This window comes from Phyllostomus discolor, chromosome 5 (genome assembly GCF_004126475.2).
Source record: "Phyllostomus discolor isolate MPI-MPIP mPhyDis1 chromosome 5, mPhyDis1.pri.v3, whole genome shotgun sequence".
NCBI lineage: Eukaryota > Metazoa > Chordata > Mammalia > Chiroptera > Phyllostomidae > Phyllostomus > Phyllostomus discolor.
Genome location: NC_040907.2, coordinates 89,588,644 through 89,610,376, shown reverse-complemented (window position 1 = coordinate 89,610,376; position 21,733 = coordinate 89,588,644). Strand labels below are relative to the sequence as shown.

At 44.0% G+C, this 21,733-nt stretch overlaps 2 protein-coding genes across 2 annotated transcripts in view; one reads left to right on the top strand and one right to left on the bottom strand.

Moving 5' to 3' along the window:
* The window catches only part of TXNDC5 (thioredoxin domain containing 5), a 32,695-nt gene extending 13,751 nt beyond the window's left edge, over positions 1–18,944 (top strand). The window contains exons 4-10 of the mRNA XM_028512049.2: positions 6,002–6,098; positions 8,604–8,719; positions 10,657–10,743; positions 11,450–11,590; positions 14,498–14,580; positions 16,066–16,195; positions 17,312–18,944. Of these exons, the coding sequence (XP_028367850.1) occupies positions 6,002–6,098; positions 8,604–8,719; positions 10,657–10,743; positions 11,450–11,590; positions 14,498–14,580; positions 16,066–16,195; positions 17,312–17,434 (777 nt within the window). The 3' untranslated portion in view covers positions 17,435–18,944. The remainder of the gene's footprint in view (positions 1–6,001; positions 6,099–8,603; positions 8,720–10,656; positions 10,744–11,449; positions 11,591–14,497; positions 14,581–16,065; positions 16,196–17,311) is intronic.
* The window catches only part of BMP6 (bone morphogenetic protein 6), a 174,803-nt gene continuing 170,875 nt past the window's right edge, over positions 17,806–21,733 (bottom strand). Inside the window, exons 5-7 of the mRNA XM_028512819.2 lie at positions 21,464–21,540; positions 20,519–20,629; positions 17,806–20,420 (exon numbers count right to left, since the gene is read on the bottom strand). Of these exons, the coding sequence (XP_028368620.1) occupies positions 20,271–20,420; positions 20,519–20,629; positions 21,464–21,540 (338 nt within the window). The 3' untranslated portion in view covers positions 17,806–20,270. The remainder of the gene's footprint in view (positions 20,421–20,518; positions 20,630–21,463; positions 21,541–21,733) is intronic.

Sequence of the window (21,733 nt, the reverse complement as noted above, 5' to 3'; positions counted from 1 at the left end):
CATGAAATATTCAAACATGACCAATAGTGGAAAGAAGAGACTAGTGCAGCAATTTTCAACCAGCGTACCTCAAGAATTTTTAAAACAGGCAGTGCCTGACTATTTAGTCAGGGGCACTGACCTCTTTTCCCTTAGACTGTCAAATAAAAAAGTGTCAACAGCCATCACAATAGTAGCCTCTGGTGTAAACAAATCAAAATTATATAATTTTTTGTCAGATCAGCAAAATATATATTTTTTATTGTGCCACAAAATTTTCCTAATTAGTTTAGCTGTGCCACGAGATGAGGAAGGTTGAAAATCGCTGGTCTAGAGAATGCTGTCTGCGTGATGAGGGCTGTGATGAGGATGGTCCCATGTGCTCATCCCCCAGCTTCAGTAACTATCCCTATTTTGTCAGCCTTGTTTTGTCTTACATGCCTCTCTATCTCCTGTTTGGCTGCAGAGTCAGCCCTTACGGAGTGTCATTTGTAAGTATTTCAGTATGTATCTGACAGATCTCCCTAGTACTTTTTAACATGGCCTCACGACTGCCACCTGTAATACAGTTAAGAATAATTCCTCAGTATCAGAGGTTGACTCTCACCCACCTGGGGTCTGGACCAGGCCTGCACCAGCGTATCCTGTGCAGGCCAGCTTTGGCCCTCCTGCCTGCCTCCCACAGCTACCAGCTGGCTTGTACTTCACTTGCTGTACCCAGAATGTGGATCTTTCCTTTTTCCTCTCCACCCTTAGTCTGTAACAGCCTAACCAACATTGCTGATAATGTAATTTAATACTCTTAAAACTTTTAGTGTCCTAATGTTCCTCTCTACATTAAGGGTAGTATCAGGAAATTGGTGGAAACTGATTTCTGAGATATTTTTTAAAGAAATAGCTGTGTGTGAAATGTTACTTACAACGAAAAAATTACAATCCTCCCCCTCTCCATTTGACGTTGGGAGTCTTCGTTTTCTTAAATCACTGTGATCATAAACAATGCATCGTGTCCCTCCATGTGTGCTACTTCCAGATTAGCGCTGAGTGCCCGGGCCCACCAGGGCTCAGCTGGACTCAGACAGTCTGTGGAATTGCGTTGGTGAGGGACTGGAGGGAGCCCCAGTATTCCCATGCTGTGTGTTTCTGTTGAAAAAATTCAGAGCAGCCGAAGGCTTTGAGTGTTATTTCAATTTAAAACTTCACTTAGACTGCTTTATTGTGTCAGGTAGGTGTTCACAGATGTGGCCGTTCTTTTGCTCGTGTGTAATTCCAGCAGCTTTGTGGGGCCCAGGGGTCTTTGTGGTGTGTCAGCTCTCCCCCAAATGTCACAGCTGCTCAGAAGCTGGCTGCTTCCTGAGTGCATCTATGCCTCACATTTTAAAGTCTGTAAGTACATGATGAGGAATGTTGGAATGTGGTGCTGAATAAGTTGGCCAGAGTCTTATCTAATTTTAGGTAATGGGAAAACCACAAACCTCTCAGAGAGTAAATTTGCATCTCAGTTATGGCAAGAAAGCTGGACGAGCCAGGTGTGACTTTCATATAGATTTAAACTTCAAATTGTTTCCTTTATGAAAGTGTTCTCTGATGGGGGAAGCTAATTTTAAAGAGGAGTTAATAGTCTTGGAAAAAAAAAAACTTTTAAAATAAACATTTTACAAAAAATAAAATCCAACCTCCTCTGCTGACTTTATTTAAGAAACCAGCAGCCAGTATCAGGATGGCAGAGAGACTTCGTCTTGTGAGCCAACTTCTCTTAAGTGGGTTGACAGCCTGGAGTGCATGCTGGAAGGACAGGGAGGCCAGGTTTAGGCACAGCTTAGATGTTTTGAGAAGCAGTGTCCTGTCTCCTGTGGTGGGTGGGGGCATGGTTGTGTGGGATCCACCCATCACCACTCTAGAACCACAGTTAACCCACTGGCCATATCTCTGTCATTCAGAGCAATAGGGATCTCACACAACTGCAGAAACAATGATAGTGTGCCTTACTGTAGAAACAAACTTTATATTGTGAACAGAAAATCCTTTCCAATTTGAACTTTGCTGTTCATTGTAAGCAAAAACTGTTTTAGAAGGTTTTCTCATCTGTATTTATACCTAAGTAACTTGATATATACATTTTTAGATTTATACAGGATAAATTTAGATTCCCCTCTAGTTACAGCAATAATAAACTCAAAGAAAAAACCTACTGTTTCTTACAGTCTATTCCAATTTTTATATTTCCATGTTTGCTTCCATATTTTTTCTTAAACAGTTATATAAACACTTTATTTTATTATCTTTTTATATAGGTATGTTGTCTTTATACTAGTCATATATTATGTGGATTTGCCATAATTCAGCTCTTTTTTGTCAATGGCTATTTAGTATTTATAATTTTTCTGTCATCAGAAATGCTATAAGGAGCATGTTTATCTTTGTAAAGGACATTTTCCCCCACTTTCAGTGATGTTTTTAGAATATATTTCCAGACGTAAAATATCAAGACAGGAAAAAAAAAGCAAGACCACTTTTACTTTTATACCATTGCTCAATGTTGGAAGAACACTTTCTTAAGAATCTAGACTGGGAGCTTCGGGTCAACATGGTGACATAGGCAGACATGGCTCGCCCCTTTGCACAACCACATCAAAACTACAACTAAAATACAGAACAGCCATCATTCAGAGTCATCAGATATCAAGTTGAATGGAAGTCTGACACCTACAGAATTGAAGAAACCACATCCATCCAGACTGGTAGGAGGGGCATGGACATAGAATTGGGCTGGCCCCACACCCAGATGGATAGAAACTCAGGACAGATATCTCACAGGCGAGGAGTCCCAGACCCACACCAGGGCCCCCAGCCCAGGCTCCAGTGCCAGGAAGACAAATCCCCACTACTTCTGGCTGTGAAAACCAGCGGAGATTGAGTCAGTGGAGGAGGCTGTTGGAGCCCTAAGCAGCTCCTCCTGGGGAGGCCACACACAGACTCACCTGCTCAGACTTGCTCCGAGCAGACTTGCTCTGAGCTCCAGCACCAGGGTGGCAGTTTGAAAGGGCACCAGTGGTATACAGGGAGAGAATGAAGTATCTGGCATTGCAGTGAGCAAAGGCCATTGTCCCTTTGCTGAACCTTCCCCCCACAGAGCCAGTAGGCTGGTACCATGTCTGAGACTCCATCAACCTGGCTAACATTGTGTGACCCACCTTAGAGACCCACAGAGGCTCTACCCCACCCAACTTACAGGCCCACCCAAGCTGCTTTTTCATAAAAATGGATGGTTCTTAACCCCTAAGTCCTATCAAACAAGCAACAGCCGACTTCAGTGATCCTTAGCAGAAGCCAGATTACAGTCACAGTTTGGCTTCACTTAGAAATCTCCAAGCCTAACACAAGTACCAGCCATCTCAGATTATTTTACAGCTCAGGCAGGGTGGCCCCAGGCAAAACATAGGTGGGGGCTTACCTGTACCACCCAGGAAGCCCCCAAGCCAGCACACTCAGTGGACAGCTACAGATCACATGGGAGCACCACCACCCTTCCCCTGCACAGCTGATCCTCCATGGAGGGTGCAGGTTGGTGGTCACAGCCAGTCCTTCCAGCTGACTGGCCTGGGTAAATCTCTCCCATTGATCTGCCAACAGCAGTCAAGGCTCCACTACAAGAGGAGGGTGTACTCAGCACACACAAAGGGTGCACCATGAGTACCCAGCTTGGGTGATAGGGGCGGCTGTGCCACTGGACCCTACAGGACACCTACTACATTAGGCCACACTACGAAGAGATGGAGTCAAAGCAGCACTACCTAATCCATAGAAACGAGTGCATGGAGGCTGCCAAAGTGAGAAGACAAAGAAACATGGCCCAAATGAAAAAACAAAACTCCACAAAAAGAACTAAGCGAATGGAGATAAGCAGTCTATCAGATGCAAAGTTCAAAACACTGGTTATAAGGATGCTCAAGGAACTTAGTGAGGACCTCAGCAGCATAAAAAAGACCCAGTCAGAAATGAAGGATACAATAATTGAAATAAAGAACAATTTACAGGGAAATAACAGTAGAATGGATGAAGCCAGGAATCAGATCAATGATTTGGAACATAAGGAAGCAAAAAACAACCAATCAAAACAATAGGAATAAAAAAGAATCCAAAAAAAAAGATAGTATAAACAGCTTCTGGGACAACTTTAAGAGGTCCAACATTCATCTCATGGGGTTCCAGAAGAGGAGAAAGAGCAAGAAATTGGAAATCTATCTGAAAAAATAGTGAAAGGAAACTCCCCTAAGTTGGTGAAGGAAATAGACATGCAAGTCCAGGAAGGGCAGAGAGTCAGAGAGTCCCAATTATGGATGCAAGAGGCCCACTCCAAGAGGTATCATTATTAAAAGGCCAAAGGTTCAGTATAAAGAGGGACTCTTAAAAGCAAGAGAAAAGAAGTTTGTTACTGGAAGGTTGCCCTATGGAGGGAGGAGGGAGATAATGGGTGAAGATATGAGGGGATTAAGAAGTACAAATAGGTAGTTATAGAACAGCCATGGGGATGTACAGTACAGTATAGGAAATGGAGAAGCCAAAGAACTTATACACATGACCCAGGGACATGAACAATGACAGGGGATTGCTTGAGGGAGTGGGGGCTGCTGAGTGGAGGGGGGCCAAAGGGGAAAGTCAGGATAACTGAATCAATAAAATATAATTTAAAAATATATAATTGCTCTATTTAAAGAAAAGAATCTAAAGTGTACCTGTTTCTGTGACGTGCTGTGGTGTTCCCATGAGGGCAGGCACCTCTCCGGTGTCTGCCCCAGAGCACAGGAAGTGAAAGTGTCCCCTAAGTGCCATAAATAACGTCTCAGTACTAAAGCTCTTTGAACACCGTACAACACATATAGAGTGTTTTGTTTCACCTGTTTGGACCTCTTAGCCGTCATTCTCTTGAGCATCCTTTTGTGTGGGTGCTTAGCACTTTGAAAGTTTGACAAGCCAGCCACAGAAAGGAAAACTTCATGGGCTTTATGATTTCAACTCTGTACACCTTTGAGCTGTCAGCACTTTTAAAGATTTTGATGATGTAATTTGAGTATTCTTTTTAATAGAAATATGAACTGCCACAAAGCAATCGAGTAATAACCATGTGTCTACAGCAAAATGGTAATTCAGAGATCTTTTCTTTACCCCAGCTGTACTGGCCTCAAAAACTGAGAAATTTAGAATTGTGTGATAAGTACTACGGTAACTGTGCAGTGGTGACCATTGGTGTTTGCTCGGGTGTCTTTCTTAAAAAGCCACTTCTTGCACCTTCGTTGTTTGTTTCTCTCCCAAACTTAGTCCTGTGAATTATATTTCTTAAAATTACAGCTTATGTTTGCCTGTGATTTTCTCTTTATTGCCTTGATTCATCTAAATGTACCTTCTCATCACCTACCTTTCTCTTTTATCACGTCCTTCATAGTTTTCCTTCACAGTTTTTTTTCTCTTTTTTACCATTTGTGTAAATAAATGATAGCTAGGTCGTTCTCTTCTCTAGTGGTTTTTCATTCTCAGTTTTGTCTACTCTGGTATCTTTGTGTGTTTAGGTACTTCTTCCTCCAGAGCCAGGCGATCAGGAATTTCATTTTGTAGTCTAGGTGAAATCTCAGATCGTGTTTCAAACAGCGGGACAGGGTGCTAGGTAGAGGAGGGCCTGTCCTTCAGTTTTTCTGCTCTGTTTAGTTGTGTTTGGGGCAGCAAAGGACAGGTTGAAGCGGAGATGGCTGCCACCTACTTCCCTCTACTGTCAGTGCTAGGACGTTGCTGGGGAAGGAGGAGGAGGTCAGCAAGAGGCTTCTTACTGATGTGTCCGAAGACCTGACAGTCCATTCCTGCCCTGGCCTTATCTCCCTCAACATAGCGGCATCCCACATAGCTGAAAGGTAGCCAAGTAAGGAAGATCTGCAGAAGGTTATGGACAGACACAGGTCACCTCTCTGATGGGTTTCACTAAGTTTCCACTGACAAGCTCAGTGACTGTGTTCTCATTTCTTCTCATTAGACACCGGAGCCAGAAGTAGAACCACCCAGAGCACCTGAGCTCAAGCAGGGGCTGTATGAGCTCTCCGCAAGCAACTTTGAGCTGCACGTCGCACAAGGTATGGCAGGCGCATTTGTGGGCATTCCCAGTGGGGTACATACCTCTTAGAGCCACTGACCATCCGTCACTCCCTGGCTTGCTGGTCTTGTCCTTCTTGCCACTTGAGGACTCACAGGAAGCAGCATCTATGGCACTAAGTCAGGATTTCTCTCTTCAGGACCCATTAACATCACCCATTAATATCACTTTAATGCTCTTCCTCTCGGGAATTATTCCTCCTTTTTTCTGTTCTTATGGAAATGAAAACTTTTTTAAAGCTTTAATTTATTTATTTTTAGACAGAGGGGAGAGAGGGAGAGAAACATCAGTATGTGGTTGCCTTTTGCATGCCCCCTACAGGGGACCTGGCCTGCAACCCAGGCATATACCCTGACTCAGTCCACTGAGCTGCACCAGCCAGGGCGAGAATTTTAATGATAAGCTAAAGCCATGGGTGTGGAAATTTGGAGTTCATAAATCATGAGTGACATATTCGATTGGTACAGTAGCTGGATAGTGCATCCTTGGGTAAGAAAGTGTTTATATTCGTGTTAATCATGTACTTATTGATCTGAGGAAGAACCAACACTTTCTCTTATCTGTTTAAACTACAGTTTCATTTGTTCAGTGAAGCCGTTATAACATGTGAATTAGAATTCATGCCCTTTACATGTAGAATCTTTTTTAGACTATATCTCATCTTTGAAAATGGTCTCCTAAATATTAAAATGCTCTGTGTACAACTTCTAATGTCAGTAAGTCCTTCTTTCCTCACGTTTCAGAAGAGTTGGCTCAGCAGTGAATGACTTGAAAGTAGATTCAGCTTTCTTGCTGAATCCATTCTCAAATGCTACCATGGAGAGAAATCCTCCCATAAGTCTGGGTTGGAAATGCTGTGAAAAGGGGCTTAAAATCATATTTGGCCTTGTAACTTCATGCCTGCTGAGAGTCAGCCCAACCCCACTCAAGGTCTAAATAAATTTTTCCCCACCACATTGAAGGTAAAAAATAATTGTGATGCTTTCAACTGTTGTCCATTTTCCTTATAGATGGCTATTTAATTTGTACCAGTGCTCTGACAGTGGAACGTTAGGGGTTTCCCCTGCAGGGGATGCACTCTAATTTGAGACTGGCTTGGGCTCCCTGCAGGTGTGCCACCAAAATCACCTTGTCATAGACCATTTCCGCAGACCCTTTCCGGTCGCTCCCTGAGCAGGTCACCGCTGAAGAGCAGTGTTTAGAGATGCCACCTCTGCTGAGTACAGGAGGCCACAGCCACATTTCAGTTTGGTCTCAGCCTGACATCTTTTAGGCTCTAAGATTCTGGTCAAGGTAGAACAGCCTAGAAAAAAAAATCTCCAACCTCTAAATAATGACATTTGGGGGTTTGGTTTTTTCTTCCTAGCCATGGGAGTTATATTGTTTTTATTTTAATTTTTATTTGTGGATTTTAGAGAGAGAAACATCAGTTTGTTGTTCCACTTATTTATACATTCATTGGTTGACTCTTGTAAATGCCCTGACAGGAGATTGAACCCACAACCTTGGTATACCAGGGTGCTACTGGGCCAGGGCATAATTGTCAGTTTCTTAAGCCTTCTGTTTCATTGCAAAATAAAACACAGATATAGGAAACAGAGGTGGGGCTTGGTGAACTGTTATAAATTGGCCACCCTGTAACCACTGTTCAGTTGGAGAAATAAACCAGCCAGCCTGCCCATCACAGGGCCCCTGAGGAGGCACCGTCCTGACTTCTACAGAAACCTCTCCTTGCTCTTCTTTATGGTGTCATCACACAAGTGTGTGCTCCTCAACGCTATCATTTAGCTTGGTCTTTTTAAAATTTATCTCACTTACATCTGTTTAATCTTCATGTACCCCCGACAGCTCCTTCTTCCTTCCATTCCGTTTCTCACCACTTAGGTGGTTTGACTTGTAGAGTTCCCCTGTGTGGCCTTTGCTGATTGTCTCCCCACAGTGTGGTTTAACCTGTGTCCCTGATTCCTCTAGTCCCTGTGAACTGCTTGCTACTTGGATCAAGAGACAGTACCAATTTCCATTTGATGTTTTGGGGGGTGGTTTGGGCAGGACTTCATAGCTGCCAAAGTCCCTGTAATGTCAGGGCCTAGATTTGTTCGTTCATTCTGGACACCAAATGCTGCTGTTTTAATTCAAGCATCCCATCTTCCTTTTTTTAGCAAGAAAAACTTGTCCTGACTTAACCACTTGGTTATCCAAGACAGGGTAAATGCCTGATTCTTTTCCTTTTATTTCTAGTTTTCCAATAAATTGGTTCCCTGTTGTCTTCCAAAGATTACAAATTAATTTTTGTTCTGAGAATTGTTAACGAACTCATGGATATAGACATTTTTGATGGAGAGTCACTTTTTACCAGTTAAAGGTTTCACACTGAACTGAAATTTGCAAGAAAACAAAGATCAGATGCTTCCATTCAGTTTCTAGTTAGGTGTCATGTAAGTTACACTCCCTTTCCCCCCTTCTCTGCCCTGGCTCCCCACGGAAGGCGACCACTTTATCAAGTTCTTCGCTCCATGGTGTGGTCACTGCAAAGCTCTGGCTCCAACCTGGGAGCAGCTGGCTCTGGGCCTCGAACATTCCGAAACTGTCAAGATTGGCAAGGTAAGTGAAAGCCCTTATTAAACTGGAAATAGACTGCCTTTGGCTGGATTAATTAGCAGAGTAGCCCATTATTCATTCTGTGTGCAAAGGCACAAACTTGATTTATTAGTTCCATTTAGTGCACCACTTGATAATTCATTTCACCTTCCCAGATGGCAGCCTGGTTTCTCATGTGCTGGCTTTTCCACGGCCTAGAGATAAATTATGGCTTGGGCTCCTCTGTTTATTTTGAAGCAACAGCCAATTCTGAATTGGCAGCCCCAGAACCCTTTCTGCAGAGATAGGGGGCAAAGCCTTAGGGAATGTTCAGTGGACGTACTTGGAGACTGTTCACATTTGATCTCACCCAAGAGCTCCTTCCTGAAGGACGCTCGGCTCTGTATTCATGCAGACACGCAGAAGCCCCTCCCTGTGGTGAGCCCCAGCCTGCTCTGCTGCCGGGAATTCTTTCCAGCTTTTCCCACTTTATGCAGAGAAGCCAGAAGTGATGTCTAACAACTTCTGTGCCATCAAACACTTTTAATCTTATCCATCCTGTGGCATCCACAGACATCCCTGCCTAGATTTCCTTTAATAAATATCTCATTTTCTACATTGCCAGGGGGCTGATCTCTATACAGAAGCCGTGCTGTGTGTCCAGGAACTCTAGTTAACGAGACAGCTCAGCATGGCGAGATGGGCAAAAGCATAAATCTGGGAGTCAGATGGACCTGGCTAGCCAACCTAGGGCAACCTCACTATACCTCATTCTCCCTCTTTGGAAACTGAGATGAGACCTAACCCTGGTGGTCACAAGGATGAAAGTAAAAAGCTTAGCATGCTTGGCATGGAGCAAGCTTAGTATGCTTGGCGTGGAGCCAATAGCTAGGAAATTGTAATAGTTGTTAGTTAAATGGGCTTTTCCAGGGTTGACTGCAACTTCCCATGGTATGTTCTTATATATATATATGATTATGATTATATATTTATTGAACGTTTCATGGAAGTAGTCATAAAATAATTTTCTTCTGTCTTCCCTATATCTTGTATCCTTACTTTAAATTATTTTTTAAACTTTAATGGGGGATTGTTTTCAGTTTACGTCACTAGAGAGGACACAGCCTCAGTAACTGGTCTGTGGTCCTTCATCTCTGGACAGATATGTACCTGGACCCCAAAATGCACCCCCCCTCAGTTTTTGTTTGACGCTTCCTGTGCTTTAGTTTTACACTGTTAACTGCTCTCTGATTTTAGTCATCTGTTAAAGTAACATTTTTCATCCTACTCTGTTGACATACTGAAAAACAATGTAGTCCCACATAGTTGATTTTAATGCCAGTAGAAAAAGAAAGAAGTGACTTCAGATAAAATATTGCATGAAAATGTTGAACAAGCAGAATCTTAATAAAGATTTAAAAGAAATAAAATACCTGAAGAGGAGCTGTGTTAGTTGGTAAATTGAGTTTATAGAATGAAGGAAATAGTGTGATCTTAATTTGACATCTTTTCAGTTTTGTCTTTTTCATATACCAAGTACTTCTATTTAGAATTGACTACTTACTTCTCCTTGATTTTAAAACTCCACAAGTTTGGACTTGAAAATACATTTCCAAGCTAGCGCTGTGGCCCGGGTGTTGGGCGGGGCGCCCCTTCTCCGCCTTGTTAACCTGCTCAAGGTGAAGTGTTGCTTCTTAAAAATGGGCATTTTAAGTGAGAGAAATAAATCGTGTCTCTAAATCTTGTCATCCCGCTCCCTTAGCTTGAATATTTTGAGGCAGCTTTAGAAAAAGTCTCTGCAGAAACTGCAGCTTGCTGGCAGAGATGCTACAAATCAGGGGCTTTAGAATTTTTCCTTAAAAAAAAAAAAAAGATGAGCGAGTGCCCAGCAGTCCATTTTTATCAGAAAGGCTCACAAAGAGACCGACTGAGGACGTGATCTCTATGATCTCTATTTATAGGTTGACTGCACACAGCACTATGAACTCTGTTCAGGAAACCAGGTTCGTGGCTACCCTACTCTTCTCTGGTTCCGAGATGGTAAAAAGGTACGTCTTGGTGCTGGGACAAAGTGTTTCTCTTAACCACAGTGGGCTGAGTCGTCAAGTAGCTTAACAGCCGTGGCAAATTGCCAGCGTGGACTGTTTGGGCACTGGTTTAAAGGAACACATGTAATGGAATAAAGGTGCCTTCTCTCTCTTTTTTTTATTTTAATCATTGTTCAAGTACAGTTTTCTCCCTTTTACTCCCAAGCCTTCTCTTAATTAATAAGATTTGGGTAGTTGAGAAAAACCGTCAGTTCTTACGCCATTTTGAAACCTTTCACGTGGCTCAGGTTATCACTGGAATAACCCAAATCTACTGTCCTAGGGTAACTGAGCTCTGATCGTGACCTCTGAGCAGGGTTAACATTCACTCTTGGTAAGGTTCTCACGCCCTGCCTCTGTCTCTGGCTGATGGCCAGCTTCTCAGAGTATCTGAGTTGGCACCCAGGCTTCTGTGACTCAGCTCTGCAGAAGGAAGAAGCTGTAGAGTTCTCTCACCAAAGCCAAACCCTCAGTTCATGATCTGTGCTCTCCCATTTCAATTCGAGCACACAAGCTTCACACAGCTCACATAGTCTGCACAGCCATGGGAAGACCGATGATGGGAGGAGGGTTCAACGTGGGCCATTGGGGTCGGAGGAGTTGTGAGTGGTTCAAGCACTCAAGCACACTAACTCGGCCATGTTGCTGTGTGGCCTTATCTGGACAGATTGACCAGTACAAGGGAAAGCGGGATCTGGACTCCCTGAGAGAGTACGTGGAATCACAGCTCCAGAGTGTGGCCAGGGGTACCCCAGAGACCGCCCAGCCCTCTGAGGCCCCGGCGCTGCCTGCAGAGCCTGAGGACAAGGTGGGTATGCACCCAGCACTGCCCACACGGCTCTCTGCATTCTCCTCTGATGCTTGGGACAGAAGGACAATTTAAGGACAGTCCAGAGCCATTCAGATGGTGGTTACCACTGACTTCTCAACACAAAGCATTTTCTTTGACTACTTTTACATGCTTGTAAGGGGTACAAGGAAGCAAGAGCTTCCCCGAAATTGAAGTGAGGAAAATTCGGAGTGTAGGCAGAATCCCTGGGAAATTCGTCCCTTTGATTCAGTCATCACTGTACTTGAGGATATTTACTGTGAAGACTTGTCTGCTGCCTCTTGGGCCCACATTTCTGTTCATTCCCACACTGTGCTGCAGTCATTTTACTCTGACCTGTGGTTTATGAAGACCCTGAAAGAGCCACAGAGGAAGAGCTGTGCATGCTGGCAATGGAAGCTCATGGCTGTACAACACTTACTTTGCTTGGGCAGTCTGACTCACCGAGGGGTGTCTTCATTCATTCCAACAGTGTGAGGTTTCAGATTCATTTGTTCTGTGATTGCCAAGCCCTTGTTATGTTTCAGGCACTGTCCTTGGCCACCAGGAAGCAAAAACAAGCCATTTTCCTGCCTGTGCAGAGTGGTGGGCCTAGTGGGGCGACATGAGGTCACATACATGCAGATGTCACGGGGGCTATGATAAGAGTGGGTGCGGAGCCGGTCACTGTTGTTTGAGAGGTGGGGGCAGAGAGGCAGGAAGGCTTGCCTGATGAAGGAAGAGTGTGAGCAGTAGCCCTGTGGTGAGAACCAGCCGTGTATTTTGGGGTGGGCAGGTGGTTGGCTAGAGGCAGGAGCAGAGAGAAAGGGGTACGGGCAGGATGTTGGAGAGGAGCTGTAGGAGCTGGTTGCAGAGGACTCTTGTCAGCTGGCCAAGGATTTTGAGCATTATTTATAGGGATCCACTAGAGGGTTTGAGTTTTAGAAAGAAGATTGGCAATAGCATGCATGAAAGAGATGGAAAACTAGTGCATTAGGTCGTAAAAGAGGGTGAGACCCCTAACAGGCTGCGGCAGTGGGAATGGAGGGAAGGAGTAGCGCCAGCGTTGGGGAGTCAGCCCTGTGAGTGCCATCAATGAGCATAGGCGGGGTCTGAGCTGACTCAGATTCCCGGCACATCCGGTGCACCACAGCACCAAGCACAAGCAAAAGGGCCAGCGTGGAGCAAGGTGATGCATTTAGTTTTCAAGATGTTGATTTTCAGGGCTGTGGCAGATACTTGGGTGGCAGTGTCCAATGGGCAGTTAAGTATTATCAGTCTGGAGCTAAAGCAGGTTATCTGTGCCAGGTTTATGTGTATGAAGCTTAGGGAGAAGCTGACACTGAAGCCATGGGTGAAAAAGATTATTTAAGGGGAGTCAAAGTAATGTTTTTGCAGGAAATCAGTGCTTGGATTTCCTAACTAAGAACCATAAGGCCTGTTCGTCAACATACTTCCAAACTAGAATGTTTTATGTTGCTACTTCAGTTGACATAGCTATACTTCATAGGATGCCAGGTTCTTATCTGGGACATCGGGGCACTGGGGGCAAGGAGGGGACAGAGTAAGAGGGCAGCAGCCAGACGTGCCTGAACGCCTCCCCAGTCACTCCAACCCTCAGCACTTAGAGGAGCGATCATGAGTCTCCAGAGCCACCTCTCCCAGAGCCCCATTTGTTTGAATTGAAAAACCAGTGAAGCCACCTACCCATTCTCCCAGGGTCAGGGAATAGTGGGCCTCCTCATCCCCACAGCCCATCCCTTAGTTGAACTCTTGCAGGTTGGGGACTGCCGGGGTGTCAGCTAAAAGTTGAAGTTTTGGTTTAAGAAGTAAACAAATGATTCTGTAGCTCTTATGACCACACATGTTAAAGGAGTGTGTGTGTGTCATGGTGGTTATAGAGGTCATCCCAAATTGAGTATAATTATACACTCTGGATGTTTTCATCGAACACAGAACGGTTTCTATTTATAATAGCTTTCCACCATTAAGTGGGTCTTTCAGTCAGTGTGGCGTCGTATTTCTGAACATAAAGAAAGATGGTAGTGTTCTACAATGGCCCCTGGCACACTCCCGGTCACTGGCACACGTGACTCAGCACCGGACTCAAGTGGAGCAGCCCTGGTACATTTAGTCACATGATAAATCATCCATGTTCCCGCTCTCATGAGAAAATTGCAGATGTGTTTTTGGAGAAACAGAAGACACAATTCTCTAAAGAGTTATTGAGATAGAGTCACTGTAGAGCAGACTGCCTTGTGGCACCTTTTTCCTAATTTATCCAGCCAGAACTTAGGTGAATGGTTTTTACATTTACTTTGAATTTAAAAATGGAAAAAAAGTCTTCTATGTAGAACATATTGCCTGTGCTTTTGTAATTTTTTGTAAGGGCCTCCTATGACACAGAGAAGATCAATTTTATGAATCCATATAACACAACAGCATTCAAGTCAGGGAGAGAAGCCACATACATACAGACTTCAGGAGGGCCAGGAAGTGGGTGTGTGGACTCTGGTCAGTGTTGCAGGCTTCATGCCTGGCCGGATTCATGTCCTGCCCACCTAGAACTGCCTGGTCCACACTTCAGAGCCCTGGAGGACAGCAGCTGCACCTGAACTCCCCCGGGCAGGTGGGGAGCAGAGCCCTGGGCTGTGACCTGCCGCCTCCTCAAGGCGTCTCCTGGGCTCAGGGCCTGTGGGACCTGTGATGGATCTCTGCTTTTCAGAGGCCACTGCTCTTCCCTTTGGTGTAGTTTGTGAAGTGCAAGTGGTATGGATATTTTTGTGTGACCTTGGAGTATACATAACAGTATTTAAAAATGTTGATTCATATTTCTGCAATCCCAAAGCATGATCCCACTGTGCTCTAAGTGATGTATTTGAATTGTGGCTTTTGCATCCCCTGAAGGGCACTGTGTTGGCACTCACGGAAAATAACTTCGATGACACGATTGCAGAAGGAATAACCTTCATCAAGTTTTATGCTCCATGGTAAGTGTCTCTGTAATTAGAATCTACTTTGTCCTGGTGCGCTTCAATCCCGTCATATTTTTCAGCTCATTAGCCAGCCCTCCAGGCTCACTGTTGGGTGGGTATTACACTGACACCCAGGTTATGTTGTAAGAAATACGGAGGTGTAATTGTTATGCTGTTGTGGTCATGTATGTTCAAGTTTGGTGGTATTCATAAACAGTTATCTATGGTGAATGATGTTAATTTATTTTAAAGTTCAGTCTGCTTTGGAGAAAACAGTAATGGAGGAGAATTATGATGGCCATACAAAACTTAAGTTTCGTGGTATCTGTGTGCTTTTCCAAAAGGATGGCTTTTTTTGGTTAAATAAACCATGGACATCATGTTATAGCTTTGCTCCTTAGTCTTTCTACATGTTACAGGGAAATCCAGTGGAGCTCAGCTTTCTGGTAGTGCCATTCAGTATGTTGTTACCCGGTCACCTGCCAGCTTCCTGCCACACAGTTCAGGGGCCAGAGCAGAGAGGGCTCGTGTGCACGTGGTCTGAGAACAAGGCAGCCCAAAGGGGTGGGAAGATGAGAAGTACCAGACTTCCCATGAGCTACTGTAACTCGACATGTCCTTTAATTTCTTGAAACCTCAGTTTCCTCAGCTGTAAAATGGAAGAAGGCTTTGTCTTCACAAATGAAACATTCCCTTTGGGAAAGCAGAGTGCTAAGGAGAGTGTTAGATTCTGTATTTCTAAGTGAACAAGTAAGGTCACCACATGTCATGTTTGTTCTTCAGTCTGTTTCAGTTCGGATATTTGTGAGAAACCACAATAGCAGAGATAAAAAGTTAATGAGCACATGACCCGTATGAGTTGTGTAGTTTTAGTTCTTAAAAAATAAGAAACACTAGTAAATAATGCCTTTAAAACTGTTTTCTAGTTTTTAAAAAACCTAAAGCTCTAGATCAAGTTTGAAGACAGAAGCTCCCCTTTCACTGAAGGGGAGCAGGGCCATGTGGTGGGGGAGGGTCAGGGGAGGGTTTGAACAAAACTTCATTGCCCAAGTTTCCGCCTCTGTGCTCACACCAGATTGCTGACCTGGGAGGGGAGCTGAGATGTTGTTTTGAAATGTTGAGACCATGAGTGATCAAATCTAAAATGTTTTTGGCATTCAAGTAATTTAAAAAATAAATGTTTGGAGCCTGTTTTGTTTCCTGTTTATTTCCTTCTGCCCGTGGTGCATTCATAAGCCAGTTAGCCCGATTTACCGTATCATGGAAATGGTTTCAGAATCCAACTGTTCTCAGACCAGCTTGCTTCTATTGGGTTATCCAAAAGTCTACTTCAGATTGACTTCGACTTCCTTGTTTAAGATAGAGAGGAAGAAAATGGGAGGATGTGGAGTTTTATACATTCTTAGACAGTTGTTGACTGCCTCATAGAAAAGTAAAGCTTGACTTTGGCAGTGAAATGGGCCCAGCACTTCAACAAGGCTGTCATTGTTCTGTTTCTAGGTGCGGTCATTGTAAGAATCTGGCTCCTACTTGGGAGCAACTCTCTAAAAGGGAATTCCCTGGTTTGGCAGAGGTCAAGATTGCTGAAGTGGATTGTACGGCCGAACGGAATATTTGCAGCAGGTTCTCGGTGGGTCCCTGGATGGAAGGAAACACGGGCACGCTGTCGTTGGGGGCAAATCCCGGTAGGGCGGAACCAAGATCACTCACGCTGCCCTCACTCCTCAACAAAGTGCTTTTTGTGTCTTTTTTAGGTTTTTTGTTTTTTTTTTTTCATTTTGAAAAGCAAGAGATGCTCGCTGAAAGAAAGGCTTTCTCCCTCTGCTAGTACACACATTTCAGTGGGGCTGGGAGGCCTCACCTGGTGGGTGTGAGGCTGGGCAGTGACTGAGACTTCACACTGGGGGGTGGGGTGCCACCCAAGTGCACGTCCTTAGCGGCACAACGGTCAGATGCTTTTCGGCCTTCATCATAAGTGGCTCGTTTTTTTGGCATAAGCCAGCATTCTGTAGTGCAATGTCTAAACCCTTGAATGTAAACTCCCACCTGAGAGGGCCATACCAACAAGCCAGTCTTGTGTTTGGATTGTTTATTTAACAGCTGCCTTCTTTCTGAGCTGTTTATACCATCTACTAGCCTGTAAGATTTGTAATTTATATTTTTCTTTTGTGTTATTTTCCTAAAACACTGGAGGCTACTAATGTTTACCTCATCAGATTGACATAGATGTAGCATAGACATTTTTTAGTTATTAGAAGATGCCAGTTATTTTTTTGTGTGTGTGCTTTAAAATTCTCAAAGGAGAAAAGTGAGTTGCAGCTGAAAAATATGTCTCCTTGTGGCTCTCGCTACTACTCAGTATGGTCCACTGAGCAGCCTGGGCATCACCAGGAAGCTTATTGGAAATGCAGAGTTCCAGGCCCCACACCGACCTGCCGGGCTGGAAGGCATACCCTCGCCCATCCCCAGGGTAGCATGTGCACAAGAAAGATCGAGGTTTCCACTTTCGGGGAAAAGCAGCCCTTTTTCACTCTGATCTTGAATGTAATGTAGATTGGAAAGTGAATACATAGCCTTGAGGCTTTGCTTTCTGAACTGTCTCATACTTTTTAAATAGTCTGTTCACTTAAAAATTTAACCATAGACTTTCCTGATTACAACAGTAGGTGTTTTTCTGGTTTTATTTAAGAAGTCATTTGTGTATGATTCAGACCACTGGTTTTCAAACTGAATCTTTCCTTTAAAGGTACGAGGCTATCCTACATTGTTGCTTTTCCGTGGAGGAAAAAAAGTCAGTGAGCACAGTGGAGGCAGAGACCTTGAATCGTTGCACCACTTCGTTCTGCGCCAGGCAAAAGACGAACTATAAAAACGCAGATGGAAGTTGCCTGCCCTGCCTGGCCTCCTGGAACCCGGTGTGGAGGAGCCAAGTCATGCGGATGTTGCAAGTTTCAAGTGGCGGTTGTTCAGAAAGCTGAATATACTGAACTTGTGGTATCTTCTTTATGTGTGTGTTTTTAAGCCAGCATACTCTACAGATTCTTAATTAAGTTTCTCTAAGTAAATAATGTAACTCATGACCCCTTTGCAAACTAAATATTTTCAGTGGCAATCTTTCATCCCCCTTAACCTTCTCTTGATGGAATCTAAATGGTTTCTTTTGAGACTAAAGTAGAGTTGAGGAAAATCAAATCGCTGGATTGTTTTTGGCTCCTGAGTGACTTTGGTGAAAGCATCATCCAAAGCCTAGTCTTGAACTGCCCATGAGCCTGGAAAGGGGGCCGTGTGGCAGTATCGATGTGCCTCTGATCTGAAGGTCACAACGGACTTACTAATGATGCGGTTGGTCCGTAGCTTGGAGCAGATTTAAAAACAAAACCCCGCACCTCTGGAAGATACCTCCACGCCACTCCCGATTTTGTTTCTGTTAGTACTTCTCTCATCGTGAGAGGTTTGCCATAATGAAAGCAGTGGGACTTCAGACATGTGCCTGAGTAAGATAACGCTGATGCCATAATCTTACACGTGTGTCGGTATTTGTCAAGTCAGTCATTATTGTTCAAGGGATATAATTCTGTTTGCTTCTCGTGGGTGAAAGATTTCATTAATTATGTTAGCATTAAGTCAGGGTCCCTGTGAAGGTATTTAAGTCCATGTTGAAGTCCATGTTTAAGATTTGATATCTCCCATGGAAAATGTGGGCATGGGAAGTTCCACAAGGCTGGTCCTGACTGTTCTGTTAAATCATATGAAGATTCTGGTTGTATTCGCCACCTGAGGCGAGAGGACTAGATGAGCTTTTCCAGTCCCAGAATTGGGGACCAGGGGAAGCCTGCAGCCTTCCTACAGGGCCCCCAACTGGAAGCAGTTTCTGTTCTGCTCCCAGGTTGTCCTTTCAGAGGCGCACTGTGCATCCTCTGCCTTTGAGGAGGTCAGTCTTCTGCTCTAGGGAGAGTGGGATTAACTTGACCTAAAGACCAAAGAATGAAGTAGGCAGCGCGGAGTCACAGCTGAAGTAGGCTGTGCTACTATCATTGCTAGCCTAGAGTCCTTATAATTCAAGCCATCCTGGTCATTAAGCATTTTTACCATCACCCTTGGAAGTAAGTAACCACAGGACTTGGCTTCCTTAAAATAGGCACCTGTATGTTCTTTGCTGTTAATTTACTTCTCATAACACCCCCTCTGTGTCCAACACTGTTCACCCTGCCCCTCTGCTTGGGGGATCTAGTCACTTGGCACAAAGGAACTGATGGTACGAATCTTAGAAATAAGACCACGTCTGCTGTCTGCGGCTGATGACAACAGAGCAGGATCTCGACCAGCCTCTGCCTTAAAGGAAATCTTTATTAATCACGTATGATTCACAGATGTTCTTTTAAAAAACCCAACTTTCTGGAGAAGCACAATCCTCATGAGTGGCTTCAGCTTTGCATCACGAGTCTTGTATTGAAAGAAAATCAAAGTGGTACAATTTGTTTACACTATGATACTTTCTAAATAAACTCTTTTTTTAAAAAAAAAGTCTGGTCTTTCCTTAAATGTTACAGCGAAACAGATATAAAATAGACAATAAATTACAGTTTATATTTACAAAAAAGCTGTAAGTGCAAGTAGTTATAGATCATAAATGTATTATTTAATCAGTTTAGTATGAAATTGATTTCCTAGTACATGATTTTGAAAAAGACATTTAAACGATATTCTAAGATTTAATCTGAGTCTTGCTTTCTACAAGAGAAAACTGATTTCGGTTCATAAACAGCATGGCCACCCAATCCTGTTCCTAAAGGCTAGGAGCCCCTTTCTCAGTGCATTTCCTTGATTGGTTCTCAGCTGCGACAAGGTGTGCTGTGTAGTAAAAGGGAAAAAACTGTTTTACTGAAATACATGAGAGATTAGAGCCAGCGTTCCTGAAGTTAATGTGCTTTTCAGAGAGCCATTCCAAAAAAAGGAGAGGTACAGAGCTGCCTTCACATGTTGCATGGTTACAATGATGGCTATCAGAGATGCTTCTCAGCCCTGGTGTCCTCGCCTCGAAGTAGGAGCAAAGTACTTTTGGTACTAGCAAAGAAAATGGCAAACGGGGGACAGCTGAGGTGTGGAAATCACATGGCTCTCACCAACAAAATGCCAGCACAAACATGTAACAGCAATTACTGAGACAAAAGGCACTTCCACATGGCCCTGGTTATGGCTCGGGCTGTTGATCCTATATGAAATTGACCTTCCTGCGAATGAAATCAATGAATACAGGCATTTCCCCCCAATTTGTTAACTAAAATCTTCTGAGAAGTGTCACTAAACTGGCTGGTACTTTAGCCAAGGATACTTTTACTCTTTTAAGATTATTTTCCTTCTTTACTCAGTAACACCATGAACAGCTTGATTTAAAGCTAAAACTAATTTTGGTGGGCATTTATGGGGGAAGAGGAACCCTTCCAAGTTACATTTCTGCAGTTACCAGACTTTATACTATGGACAGTCAAATAGCTTCCAACAGACCAACTACTCACGTCATTTTCTATGTGAGCAAATCATTACTGAGGCCCCTGAAAATCTTCCTTGGGCAGTAAGGCACCAACTGGCATGAGGTGGTTCAAAGTCATCATCCCACTTCCACTGTGCTTCTGTGAGCTTTTTAAGGCAGAAATGTAATCTAGGAATCCAAGGCAGTATTTGTGTCCCCAGCAACTATTTTCGAATTAGTGGCACCCACAAGCTCTTACAACCATATTCCTGTATTTTTTCAAGATGACATTGGAGTTGTCATCAAAGTAAAGAACTGAGATGGCATTTAGTTTAGTTGGTGCACAGCATGGTTTGGGGACATACTCAGGATTCATAAGGTGAACCTGTTCCAAAACAGAAGGAGGAAAAGTTCCCATTAGAAACTGTACCTGGTCTTGGCTTATGCCTTCCTATAAAGTGGCAAAGATCTCTGAGAGCTCACCAGTGTCTGTACAATCGCGTGGTTCGTCGCGTTCATGTGTGCATTGAGTGGGAAGGAGCATTCTCCATCACAGTAATTGGCAGCATAGCCCTTGGGTGCGATGATCCAGTCCTTAATTGAAGCAAAAGGAAGCAACAAAAAGGTGGTTAACACACACTCCTTATGTCATCTGTGCTTTCAATCATCCTGTGAGAAAAATTACATGGACAGGAAAGGAGACATGGAGGAAAGGCAATTTCACATTCAAGTGGCAAAGCTAGGGTGTGAACTGGTCCGTCAGACTCCAGCGTCCTTGCTCCTCCCACAGGCCCACGTGGCATTTAGTTGCTACCTGCCTGCGTGGCCTGGGAGCACAGACGTGGCTGGCTTTAGGTACTTGGACCCAACAGAGCCTCTCCAGGAGCCCAGGGTACTCCCTGTCACCATGCCACGTATACATGGAAATACCTTCTATCACTGCCACCTGTAATTTGCCTCTTATAAACTAGTGGTGGCTTTCAGGTGTGGGGCAGAATATCTGTGCTTTTCTAGATAGTTTGAGCCAATTTATAGCCATTGCAGACAGTAACTATTGGTCCATTTTCCCAATTCTTTCTCAATACAACTAAAATTTGTTAAAATGCCCAAATGTAAATACATACCCTGTGGACTTTGAAAGAATGAAGAAAGAGTGTTGGGAAACATGTGACTATCGATTCTGAGGTACACACAGCAGGGGAACCCTGGGCTTCCTGGGAAGGTGCCAGGAAGGGCTGTGTGCACCAGGCCAAGCCTTCCCCCATCTCATGCCAAGAGACTGGGCATTTGGAAGGGCTCCTACGTTCCTTCATGGGAGACATATCTTAGTCCTAAAGCTCAAGGTTGTTGATGACAGCTTCTGCCATGAAGGTGAGAAGAGACTGCTGAGAAAGGAACTTTGTCTCTCCTGTTGTTCTGAGAACTCACCTGCCATCCCAGGTCTTGGAAGCTCACATAAAGCTCATGCTTCCTGCATGCTGTTTTTAATTCACTGCTGTTATAATCTGTTGGAGGAGATCAAAAGATGCATCCATTAACTCATTCATTCCCTTGCCAGGCACTTTACTAAGCTCAGGATAGCAGAGAACCAGGACCCTGCTAGACACAAAGCTGGTCACCAAACAGCTCCATCAGGTTCCTGATTGCTTGGGGGATTCACACACTCTGTCTTGTCTACTGTGGGCTTAGTGCTGGGCA